Genomic DNA, 12,056 nt, shown 5'->3' on the forward strand with positions numbered 1-12,056 from the left:
CCCCCCCCCCGGGTATCAAGGAGGTCAGACACCTGGCTGCTACAGTCCTGCAGCGTTGAGCTTCCTGTGCTGTCACTGCGCGTGGGAAACTTGGGCCTGACTCCTGCCGCTCCAGCCTCAGTTTTCTCTAGCAGTAACAGCAGCAGCAACAGCAGTAATGATGACTGCTAGTATCTGGTGAGCCCTTTAAAGATGAAGCAACTGAGCCAGGCATGGTGGTGCATGCCTGTGATCCCAGCACTCAGGAGGCTGAGGCAGGAGAATTGCTGCAAGTCAGGCCAGTCTGGGCTACACAGTGACTTCAAGACCAATCTAGGTTACACAGTGAGACCCTTGCCTCAAAAATAAAATAAAATAAAGAAACTTGAGGCTCAGAAGCTGGAAATGTAGCTTAGTGGTAGAGTGTATGCTTAGTGTGCTCAAGACCCTGCCTGGGTTCAATCCCAGAACAATAAAAAGAAGGAAAAGCAAAGAAACAGAGGCCTAGAGTTTTTGTTTGTTTGTTTTTTGAGACAGGGTCTCATTCCGCATTCAGGTTGGCCTTGAACTCACTGGCCTTGAACTCAGTGATCCTCCTGCCTCAGCCTCCTGAATGCTAGGATTACAGGCGCACATCCACCACACCCAGTCCAGACCCAAAGATGAAGTTGCCCAAGGTCACCATCTGCAAATTGCAAGGGTTGAATGGGTCCTCTTTGAAGTCTCTCTTTGATTTCATACTTGGGCCTGCCATGGCTTGCTTTGTGACTACTACGGACAAGTCCTACCCCCCTGGGCTCCTGTTTCCTCTGATTTACGGAAGCATCCTCTGATTAGATAGTGCATTCACTCCCTAGTCTGCAGGGACACATCATTACTAAACAGGCGGTTTAAAACAAGATGGTCCAGTCCTTCCCTCCCAGTTCTAGAAGAATCTGGAATCAGGTGTGGGCTGGGCGGGGCTGCGGCTGTCTGCAGGTTCCAAGGGAGGTTGCTTCTGGTCTCTTCCAGTTTTCCACAGTCACTGCCAACCCCTGGTGTCCCCTTGTTTATAGCTTCTTCACTCCAGGCTTTGCCCTCTCCACTGTGTCCAAACTTCCCTCGATTTGTTTATTTATTTTTGGTTTTTGAGACAGGGTCTCGCTATGTAGCCCAGGTTGGTCTTGAACTTGTGGTGATCCTCCTGCCTCAGCCTCCTGAGTTTGGGAATTACATGAGTGGGCCACCATGCCCGGCTTCCTTCCTCTTATGCAGACACCAACTATGCTGGATTTAGGGCCCACCTCCAGTCAGTGCTGCCCCATCTTGAGTACATCTGCGACTTCCAGACAGGTAGCATCTGTAGGTCTCAGGTGGAAATGACTTTTGGGGTGACATTATCCACGCCAGCATAGGTGGCACACAGGACAGGAAAGTGGCTGGAGGTCCCTCACAGAGGGACGGAGACTTCCTGAACCTTTTTCCTCTCCTAACCCCACCTGTCTCCTTCCTAGACCACTTGATCCAAACTCCTTTCATCTCAGGTGGTGACCAGGCCCAGAAAGGGCAAGGGTGACCTCAGGTCCCTAAGCAGCCAGGGGGAGACCTGGATTTGACCCCAGGGCCCCCAGCTCCTGGCCTACAAGCAGGTCTGTAAACCGCCCGGTCCTGACTCCTCTGCCTCCGTCTCTCCCTGGACCTCAGCGGTTCTTGAGTGGGGACAGCAGTTTCAGAGCTGCACAGCCCCGCAGGCCTCAGCCTCCCTTTTGGCCCTGTCTTTCCTCTGGCCAGGAACACGGTGACTTTTACCAGACCCAGGCCCAGCCCCTGTGGTGCCTGTACACACGGGTGGGTATGAGACACGACATGTACACTCGCAGCTGGAGTCTGTAAGCACTGCCACCTAGCGGGCAGGATCGCCCTCTCATCCTGCCTGGAGGGTTAGTGGCTGCCTTCCCAAGAGCCTCCTCTCCCAGGGGCCACACCGTGTCTGCCAGTCTGCGGCTGCCTGAGAATTTCAGTCCAGTCTGTGCAGTTCCAAAACTGGGGGCAGCTGCTGCGTCACGCACAGATCTGAAGACAGGCCTCGGCCTCCAGATCCCGTTGTCCCCAAAGGTGATTTTGTCCTTCTGGGACATTCGGCCACCCCCAGTTTTGGTTGGAAGAGTGCTATTGGCATCTAGTGGGCAGAGCCCAGGGCTGCTGTTGTCCAGCCTCCAGTGCACAGGGCAGGCTGAAAGGGAGTTATCCAGTCCCGGGTGCTTCAGGCGTCACTGCGTCTGTGGCCCCATTACAGCCCCACACTCCTGGGGTGACATTCGCCTCTTTCAGGACCCCCTTTATTTTTTATTTATTTATTTTTTTTGATTTTTGGAGACAGGTCTCACTACGTAGTTCAGATTGGCCTCGAATTCACTAGGTAGCCCAGGCTGGCCTTAAATTTATGACGATCCTCCTGCCTCAGCCTCCCAAGTGCTGGGATGACAGATGTGTGCCCCCACCTGGCTAGGACCGTTTTTTAGGAAGCTCTGCTCCCAGAGTGCTTGGCAGGGTGAGAGCCAGTGGGCCACCCTCGCCTGTCCTTGGGGGAAGAGAACTGCTTACCCGCCAAGGCCATACCCTTGACTGTGGGTGGCTAAGCATCCCAACCGTGTGGGAGCTGGTTCAGGGCTTCTCAGACAATGCCTTCTACAAAGCTAAACCCAGGCAAAGCAGCAGAAACCCCACAGTGCCAAAGCATTCTCTTGGATTCTGTCTTTGGCATCTGTTTGATCCTAGTCACCTCAACCCCTCCCCTTCCAGCCATGGATGTGAAAGATTTCTCAGCCTTGGGTAAGGGAGGGGTTCTGCAAGCCCAGCTCTGAGACCTCAGGTGCTACCCAGGGCCTGTAAAAAAAAAGCAGGGGCAGGTGGCTAAGTGTGATGCAAGATCATAACCACGGTGATTCCATCTGCCTTGACCCGGGCCCAGCTGGGGGCTGGGGTCTCACAAGCACACTGACTCTTCAAGATGGGGGTATCAGGGTTAGGGCTTCTGCAGCCAGCATCTGTAGCATGGTGGCGCCCAGCAGCTTTTGTGGTCTTTGTGGTGCTGGAGATGGCAGCCAGGCAGGTGCGCTACCACAGGGTGGAACCCCCGCCCAGAGACTGTTTTTTAATGAATCTATCAAACCAGCATAATTTCCACGTGGAAAAGTGAGCTCTGGGGAGGGACAGGTTAAGGCGGAAGTCTAACCTGGGATGGGCTGAGCCCCGCTTGTCTCCAGGAAGGTCGTTTCCTGCATTACGCAAAACACAAAGGGCAGAGGGGCTCGGGGAAGCCTGGATCCCGGGCTCCCCTCTTCCCTGTGCAGCACGGTGGTGCCCTCACGTGCCCGGTGTCACCAGCAGGAGGGTGCGGGGCACGTGTGTGACGGGGTTCCCGCGGGCTCTCCAGTGGGACGCTTCTCTGTTGGCTCAGGTGAAATTTGAGATGACAAACATGGACATGAAGTTGGGAAAAACCCTGAAGCTCAAGGGCAAGATCGCCGACAACGTGGACGGGTGAGACGGACAGGGAAACTGGGAGGACTGAGTCAGGATGGGCGGCGCAACTCTGGGATAGAGCGAGACCAGAGTGACTTCCTGTGCCATCCTCTGCTGAAAGCCCAGTGCCTCCATCCCCTCTGCATTAGAACCTGATCTGCTTCCGGGAGTCACAATTCACAGCTCAGCTCGGACATTTTCAGCCCTTCTTGGGACCACTCTCTGCCCACCTTGGGTTGGGAAGTGGGTAGACAGATGCATGGATTAGAAGTCAAGAGAAAAATGACTCTCCTACTTAGCTCCCTCAAGTTTGCAGATACGTGAGGACGCCCCAGGCAGAGGCCCCTTCCGCTCAGTGAAGGAACCTCATAATCCACAATGTCCTATTCTCAGGGGAGTGATCCTGCTCAGAATCCCTGATTGCATACCTCTAGGGACAGGGAGCTCACCACCTGAGAGGTCTTGAGTGTCTAAGATCATCGATCCTCTCCCCCAGGGCAGGTATCCCTAATTTCTGAAACTGTCACCATCAGTAACTCCATCAGCAGCCATGTGCCACTACAGAGCCAAGTCTGTCTGAGTGGTTGTTTTAGAGCACAGATCTCAATTAAAAATCTCTTTGGTGATTCTTCCGGTTTGCGGTCAGCTGAAGCCCCCTGACCTGGCTGTTTCCTCAGGGCTGGCCCCTGAATCTCACCTGTTACCTGCTCTTGGCAGCTTTGCTGTTAACCTGGGCCAGGGGGCAGATGAACTGGCCCTGCACTTTAACCCTCGCTTCAACGAATCCACCATCGTCTGCAACTCGCGGGACAGCGGCAACTGGGGACAGGAGCAGCGAGACAATCACATGTGCTTTGGCCAGGGGGCAGAGGTCAAGGTGAGGTCACAGGGCAGCCCCGTGAGGGTATGTGTGCAAGGGCGTGAATCCACCAGGCACCGCACTGGCCCACGTCCAGGGCCCCTCCTGCCTCGCTGACACCTCTCTCCCCACTGCAGCTCTCCGTGACCTTTCAGGCTGACGAATTCAAGGTGACACTGCCAGACGGATATGAACTGACCTTTCCCAACAGGCTGGGCCACAGCCACCTGAGCTACCTGTGCGTGCGGGGCCTCCACATCTCCTCCTTCAAGGTTGACTGAGCGGGCAGGCAGCACCTCCTCAAACCCGAGTCCCCAGCCTAGACTCCCTGTCCTGAGCCTTCCTGCGCTCCCCTGCTCCCAGAATCAGAGGCCCTTGGCTCCTGGATCTTTCTCCCAGCCTTTCACTTGCACTTCCTGCCCCCCTTTCTTCCCCTGAAGTCAAGAGTAAACACTTTTATGGAGGTCTCTGTGGTAGAACTGTGGTTATTATTGCTTTCCATGCATTTTAATGCTCCTGGCATTCTCATGATATAAAGAGGAAACTGAGGCACAAGGATAGTTCTGCAAGATAGGGAGGCTGGGCTGTGTGCTCCCAAATGGCCCCAAGTACCCACTCCTGCCTAGCTCCCCGTTATCGTGAGTAAATGTCAAGCGGCCTGTGGGACTGTGGGGCTCCTGGACCAGGGGCTGCCCCAGAAACTGCAGATAAGGCTTGCACCTGGGCCCTTATCTCGGGCAGACATTCCAGCCTGGTTACTCAGTACCCACCTGGCCTCCCTCCCGGATGGGGCTGAGTACTTTCCAAACTCCAGGAGGGGAGGGCATCTCAGTAGGGGGCTAAGCGGCTGTCCCAGGTCCCCAAGCTTCTAGCAGGACAACTTTTATTAAAAAAGCTTTCTTTAATGAAGCCCAGAGCAGGTCTGGGGACCCAGGAGGGCAGGATTCTTCCCGCACCTGACCTGTGAGGCTTTGGGACAAGCGGGAATGCTGGGGAGGACGCCTGGGAGGGACCTTGGGGGGCGGTGTCCCATGAGCTGGGGCAGGCATCTGACTGGGAAGAGCAGACAATGGCCCTGTGTGGTCAGCCCCTCGCCTAGGGCAGCTTCCTCAGGCACAAAGGCCACACTGTGAGGCCGGCCCTCCAGCCTTGGGGGCGGCATGGGTGGGGCCCAGGTCCCAGGACAGGCTCCCCCGATCCCCTTCCATGTCTGCTCTGCAGAGCCCAGCAGGAATCTGGGGAGACCTGGCAGGTCCTGAGCCCCAGCCCTCACACCTTCACCTCATCATCCTCAGCGTCAGCAAACTCAAAGGTGTCAGCCTGCACCGAGCTGGGCACGGAGGCCCTGCCGCCTGCCCGGGGCGCCCTCCACTCTTCCTCCAGGCTCTCCCAGGAGCCCTCTGTGGGCTCCTGCCCGGCATCCACCTCTGTGCAGTGGCGGCTGCCCTGGGTGCCACCCTGGCTGGCTCCCCGGTGCCTGCCTAGGGCCATGTCTCCTGGGATTTCCTCTCCCACCAGGCTGGCCCTCACATCCACTCCTGGGCCCAATCCAGCAGTTACCCCATTGGGGAAACGTCCATGGGGTGCGGGCTGTGCAACAGGGGCCGGCGGGCTTGTGGCAGGAGCAGGCGGCCGTGGGGTGGGAGCCAGCGGGTTTGCAGAGGGGTCCTCGGGATTTGCAGGAGGGGCTGAGGGGTTTGTGGCAGCGGTTAGGGGATTTGAAGACGGGGCTGGGGTCTCAGCCGCAGGGACTTCTGAAAGGCTCATGACCCCCAGCAGCTCACTGAGGAGCGAGGGCCCGAGGTCAAGGTCGAGGCGGAAGGACAAAAGTGAGTCAGAGCGGCGCAGCTCAGGCTCACAGGGGAAGGAAGGGTCCCGGTCTCGCTCACTGGCCTTTTCTAGGCGGGGCAGGCGGGAGATGGTGCAGAACCCAGAGTCCAGGCCTAGAAGAAAAGTGGGGTGTGGGTCAGAGCTGGGGCCCCTTACCAGGGCCAGCCCTGGCTGCCATGTGGCCTCTGTCAGTCACTGCCCCCTCATGCAAGGGACTTTATAGGAAAGATGGGGGAAGCAGAGATTAAAGTCCCTTGCATGACCCCTGATCCCCACGGTCATGATCTTTGCTCCCATTTTGTACAGGAAGAAAGTGAGGCTCAGTTGGAGATGGGAAAGGCCGTGCCCTAAATCTCCTGCATTTCAGTGCCAACTGCACACTTGGCCACAACCCTCGGTTCCTGCCAGGACCCTGGCCCTGGAACCCACACAGCAAGTGGGCTGATTGTGGGCCCAGGATGGAGCCAGCCAAGGCATGACTGCATGGAAACCTCAGGCTCCAAGGACAGGCACTTGCCCTCTGAAGTCATCAGGTTAAGACCACAAGGCCTGAGACATGCCAGGTTACTGTGGATCAGCCAGTCCTCGGCTGGGTTCTCACCAGCCCCTGGAAGGAGACTGCTAGGGGCAAAGCCCAGTGGAAGACTCCAGCCACCAGGGGGCAGCAGAGGCCCACAGTGCCTAGCTGAGCAGTTCCAGCTGCCTATGTGCATGGTCCCCTGCGAAGGGTCTTCCTAACTGGTTAGGGTATGGGAACTTCTACTCCACTAACAGCAACAGCTTATGTCTCTGAAGCACCTACTCTGTGCCAGACTCTGGGCCTTGTCTGGCATGCGGATGATCTTACCCGATCTCAGCAACGACATAAAGGGACTCATTACAGGCGAGAGCTTGATCTTGCAGGGGTCAAAGGGTTTGGTGGGAATCAGGCAGAACCAGGGTTGGAAGCTAGAGCCCAGGCTTTTCACTTCAGCACCTTATCAACCTGACTGTAAGGCACTGCTTTAACTGCAGGGGGTGAAAGAGGGTGCGCTGGCCCCACCAGGCCTAGAGAAGGGAAAGGGCTTGTCTGAGACACACAAGACACACAGTGGACTAGGGGCAGCTGGAACTCAAAACCTCTCAGCCTTGCGGCGTTTTCGGGGGTATAAATTGGCTCCCAATGCACTGCCTAGGGCTTGGGCCTGACCCTCGGGTGAGACCACACCTAGGGAAAAGGCCAAGGCCGGGCCTCAGCCTTGGACAATGGGCAGGGAGCCCAGTCCCTCACCGTAGGTGGAGCGGCCGTCCGTGGAGCTGGAAGGGCTGCTGTCAAAGCTGAGCTTGCCCACCACCAGGCTGTCATAGGCGGCCTGGTTGAGCTGGGGCAGGGAGATTGCATTCTTGATGATGGGCGAGACGGCAGGAGGAGCCGGCGAGGGTGCAGGCGGCGAGGCCATTCTCCTGGCTGGCACCCCGACCCTCCGCACCTGCTGCAGCTTCCTGGCCAGGAAGCTGCGGGGTGAGCGGTGGTTGCCTCTGGAGCTGCCACCGTGGTTGCTGAGGAAGGAGGTGTCCCCGAAGACATCCCCTCCGCGGCCCACATGCATGGTGTGGCGGAAGTCCCCAAGTGGGGGGCTGATCATGTCTGCGGTCAGCCGCCTCTTCCCGTGCGAGCTGGACACCCAGCCCACGGGTGACAGCTTGCCCAGGCTCATGGTGGGGGCTCCTCCGCCCCCCTGGGGGCCGGGCATCCGCTCTGGCTGCTCAGGACTGCCAGTCCATGCCCACCTGGGGCTGGATGCAGGGGCAGGCTGGGCTCAGGGTCCCTCTGTCAGCTCCTTCCCCTGGAGAGAGGGTGGCGCAGGAGGCTGCAGCGTGGCTCTCCTAAGGCGCAGTCCCCAGTGCTAAGCTGTTCCCCCAAGACCCGGCTCCTGGCCTTGGGAAGCAGCCGCAGATGTTCTGTCCACGAGACAGCAAGCACAGAAGCAGGCACGAGATGGGCCTCAGAGGTGGGCAGCCGCCTCCTGCCCAGGCGTGGAGACCTGGAGGAAGGACAGAGAGAACAGCGATGTGATGTAACTGCGGGCTGGTGCGGAGGAGGAAATGTGGGGTCCAAACCATGACAGCCGAAGAGAACAAAGTTAGACCCAGCGACACTGACGGAGGTCTCCACCAAATGCTGAGTGGGAGCCGGGCCCGAAGGACAGGCTGAGTGAACCTGTGGAGAGAAAGCTCAAGGGTAGGCAGGCTCTGGAACAGATGGCCAGAGATCAGGGCTGTGCTCACCTGTAAGCGGGTACAGCCTGTGCGGCACAGAGCACCCCTCCAACTGCACCTTAGGAAAAGCACTGGTAAAGTGCAGCGTGACGAAGCCTAGGGCCTCGGATGAAGCACTTGAAAGCACCCATATTTCACTTGCATAAGTGATTTAACCCAAGCCCCTGAGGAGGCACTACACTAGAAAGGGGAAACTGAGGCACCAGAAGTCTAGTGACTTGCCCAAGGCTAGGTGAAGCAGGGCCCAGACCTCAGGACCCTTGAGCCCCAGGCAACACTGTGTCTTGTTGGCACATGGAACAGGGCACCTCCCTTCTCTGTGGGCTCCAATCTCTTCCATCCCATCCGGGGCAGCCAGGAGGGAGGAGGTGCCTCAACAAGGCCTCGTGAGCTCTGCGTGAACAGCCAGCACGGAGCTGCCCTGGGTGCCTGCACCTTAAAGGTGCTTCCTGGAAAAGGGATTCTGGGGTCACAAGTTGCTTTTTCCAGCTGCCTCCTGCACACCTGACAGATTCAAGGCTCTGAGAAGGCCCGTAGGAGAGGGTTCATTCATCTGTCAAACTGATATAGGAGCCTTACTGTCAGGGAGCAAGTTTTGGAAAAAGCACAAGTGCCAAGCTATTCCTTGTCTACCGTCTTCCTTCCTGGTCTCCCACCGTGGCACATCCTCTCTGGCCCCAGCCTGCTGTAAGCATCTTTTGGTATGCAACCTCTTTCTCGAGAGCATCACACTGTATGAAGTCTGGGACAACCCAGGTGTGGCTCACATGCCTGCGATCCCAGTGCTCTGGGAAGCTGAAGAAAGCTGAAGCCCAGCTTGGTCAACTTGGTGACTTAATGAGACCTTGTCTCAAAATTAAAAATAAAAGGGCTGGGGATGTAGGTCAGTGTGACTGTCCTGAATTTAACTCCTGGTACCCCCAAATAAAAAAAAAAAGTCCAGCCTAGAGGGCACCTAGGACCCTAAGGTTGGCCTCTGCTTTTCCAGTAGCCCAGAGAGGGCCTTGCTTGATTTAAGGTCGCATCTACAGAGCTAGATGAAACCTGAACCCAGGGCCTGTGACTCACATGAGCCCAAGGCTGGCTTGTGGAGCCTCGGTCTGGTCTCCATTCAGCAGCACACTTTGAAGATGGGGCAGGGCCTGGATTTTCCTGCCCCTCCTCCCTCCTGCACCCAGCCTGAGCTCTGCACACGGCCGGTGCCAAGTCAACACCAGTTTAATCACCGATTGTTGCGATAACTGTCATGCCAAAGGGGCCACCCTCTGCCACCTTCTTAGAGGAGAGGGTAGGCTAGCGACTTGGTGTCCTCTCAGTGTGACCTTGGACAAGTCACCAACCTCCACAGACCTGAGGCTCAGCAGATAAAAGCTGATAATGATCTTTAACAAGAACACCTAGGCTTAAGTCTCAACTATTCTTCCCCCTAAACCACTGCTACCACCTCCAAGCATAAAAAAATCTCAGTCCTGTCCTAATGTTATTTAAAATTCAAAATAGGTTAAATAACAAGATAAAAAACAAAGACCGCATAGGACAAAGCTTGCTTTGTTTCCTGACCACATTCTCTTCCCTTCCCACCCTCTGACCCTCCCCCAGCCATAGCTCCTCCCCCTGGGGGTGACTTCTGAATCATCCCCTTTCCCTGGCACCGCACGGAGACGTCCTCGTGGAATGTTTGCTGAAGTTATGAAGCCGTCCGCAGTTGGCCAACCATAGCATGACGTCATCGGATCCTACAACAAGCCCTCAAGGCTGGGGGGCTGGCGCGCTGCACAGGGAGGGCTGGGGTTCAGAGGGAGGAGACTTGTCCAAGGTCGTGCAGCAGGTATGCGGCAGGGACCAGGCTTCCCAATCTCCAGGGACTAAGTAGTCTGGGCGAAGGGGCCGGGGTGGGTAGATGCAAAATGTCACGGTCTGGGACAGTGCTCGTCTGCCACGTCGCGCCGCCCACCTCACTGCCAACTCCCTGAACTCTCACACGGCACCCTCTCCCAGAAAAGACCGGCTCCTGCCCCCACCCAACCCCAAGGTTACTCTGACCTGGGAGCCCAGGTTCCCCTACATCTCGCGATGACCCCCACCTCCCATCGCCTCTGCCCACCTCAGTAGAGACCTTGCCACGTCTCCTGGGTGGCAAATGGGATCAGCATCGCAGGCAGGTCCTTCCCAGGGGACAGAGTGAGGGTGGAAGATGTGGGTAACTCAGTGCTTTGATCCAGGAACGGGGCACCCAGAGTTCAAACCCAGTGCCTCTAAGCCAACGCCTATCGTTGTGAGGACCCTTGATGACAGTCATTTGGCACTTGATTGTGGGCCATCAGCTGTGTCCCACCTGGCATAGGAGGGCGTAGGGCACTGGTGTGGGAATGAGGTTCCTTCCACCCACCAGACCAGGAATATCACCTGTTAATGCTCACAACCCCCATTTTACAGATGAGAAAAACGAGGCTCAGAAACCAACTGATTTAATTTCACCCAGATCACAGCAAAAAAGTGGTGTCTGGGAACCTGCCTGGGTTTCTGCCAATATCAGTAGTAGATGGCCAGGGCTGGGGTGAAGACTGCCAGGGAGAGACAGGTCACTGGCTGCCCAGAACAGGAGGGCAGGCCTGGGGGCAGGAGGCTCAGCTCTGGCATTTGCAGTGTCTGACCTGGTAAAGTGGTCACCATGCTGCCTCGGTGTCCCGAGAGTCTGTCTGTTCACCCTGTAAAGGATGTCAGGGTCCAGACGTAAGGTCAGAGCTCCCAGGGGGGCAATAACCACCCGGACCTGACCACAAGGATGAGGTGTGGGGCTGAGGGCGGGGAGGTGCACTGGGAGGGACCAACAGGCGTTGCTGTGGGAACAGTTTAGGTGCCCAGGCCAGGGGCTGCTCCGGAGGTGGAGGAAGGCCAGGCTGGGGGCAGCTGTACGCTGGGGTCACCCGAGGACCGCACCGACCTCTCGAGACAGCGTCAGTCTCATCCTGGACGCCATTGCTCCAGTTCACAGAGCCACTCCTGAGGGCGTCCGGCAGGGCACCACCTTGACGACTGGGTCAGGGGCTTCCCCAAGCCTGCTCTGGCATTAGGGCTGACTGCCGGGGACTGGCTTCCCCTTCCTCACGAAGTCCAGCCCCTTCAAGGTGGAAAACGGAATCTGAGGCCAGAAAAGGCCAGCAAGCTTCCAGCTACCGCGGTCAGGCTGCTGGGCCAGGCTCTTGATTCCGAGAGACTTAGGAGGAGGAGCACGTTGGGGAGCAACAGGGAAGGAAGGCGTCTTTTGCTCCACCACCCCAAATTAGGGCCCGGCCAGCCCTCCATTCGGAACGGGATCCGGTCCCAGAGCCACGTGTCGTATCCTTGTGGTCTCCCTGTCAGCCTCTGTGCCTCCCGGAGCCTCAGTTTCCCGATCTAGAAATGGGTTTCAGACTTCGTATTCTTGCACTGTCCGAGCAGGGACAGCAATCTGGAACGCCCCGCTAGGGATGTCCAGGAAGGACTTAGCCATAAAACATCCCCTGGGGACGCGCGGAGGGGGGGCCGTGGAGGGTCGCCGGGCTGCCGCGGGAGGGGGCTGGAGGGGAACCGGACAGGATGACCTCATCCTCTGCCCCAGCCTGGAATGCGGCGGCTGGGGAGG

The 12,056-nt window shown here is 57.4% G+C and overlaps 2 protein-coding genes and 1 long non-coding RNA gene across 3 annotated transcripts in view; 1 reads left to right on the plus strand and 2 right to left on the minus strand.

The window, feature by feature from the left end:
* The window catches only part of Lgals2 (galectin 2), a 5,200-nt gene extending 409 nt beyond the window's left edge, over positions 1-4,791 (plus strand). Inside the window, exons 2-4 of the mRNA XM_010613311.3 lie at positions 3,419-3,501; positions 4,201-4,360; positions 4,480-4,791. Coding sequence (XP_010611613.1) covers positions 3,419-3,501; positions 4,201-4,360; positions 4,480-4,623 — 387 coding nt within the window. The 3' untranslated portion in view covers positions 4,624-4,791. The remainder of the gene's footprint in view (positions 1-3,418; positions 3,502-4,200; positions 4,361-4,479) is intronic.
* Cdc42ep1 (CDC42 effector protein 1) lies at positions 4,786-8,196 on the minus strand. The gene is made up of 2 exons (XM_010613316.3): positions 7,443-8,196; positions 4,786-6,285 (listed from the first exon to the last, which is right to left on the minus strand). The coding sequence occupies exons 1-2, from the start codon at positions 7,903-7,905 to the stop codon at positions 5,612-5,614; spliced, it is 1,137 nt and encodes a 378-aa protein (XP_010611618.1). The 5' UTR covers positions 7,906-8,196; the 3' UTR covers positions 4,786-5,611.
* A 15-nt stretch (positions 8,197-8,211) lies between these two features.
* Positions 8,212-12,050, minus strand: LOC117286951. The gene is made up of 3 exons (XR_004518131.1): positions 11,086-12,050; positions 10,536-10,766; positions 8,212-10,305 (listed from the first exon to the last, which is right to left on the minus strand). It is a non-coding gene; the product is annotated as an uncharacterized LOC117286951 (long non-coding RNA).
* Positions 12,051-12,056: the final 6 nt, after the last annotated feature.

Source organism: Fukomys damarensis, unplaced genomic scaffold, assembly GCF_012274545.1.
Source record: "Fukomys damarensis isolate Sample0158 unplaced genomic scaffold, DMR_v1.0_HiC HiC_scaffold_19, whole genome shotgun sequence".
NCBI classification, from domain to species: domain Eukaryota; kingdom Metazoa; phylum Chordata; class Mammalia; order Rodentia; family Bathyergidae; genus Fukomys; species Fukomys damarensis.

Bases quoted from the DNA above. Each gene is read 5' to 3' on its own strand.
- Cdc42ep1 (XM_010613316.3), bottom strand. From the start codon at position 7,905: ATGCCCGGCCCCCAGGGGGGCGGAGGAGCCCCCACCATGAGCCTGGGC. The intron at 6,286-7,442 runs GTGAGGGACTGG...CTTTTCTTCTAG, and splicing joins GGACGGCCGCTCCACCTACG to GCCTGGACTCTGGGTTCTGC.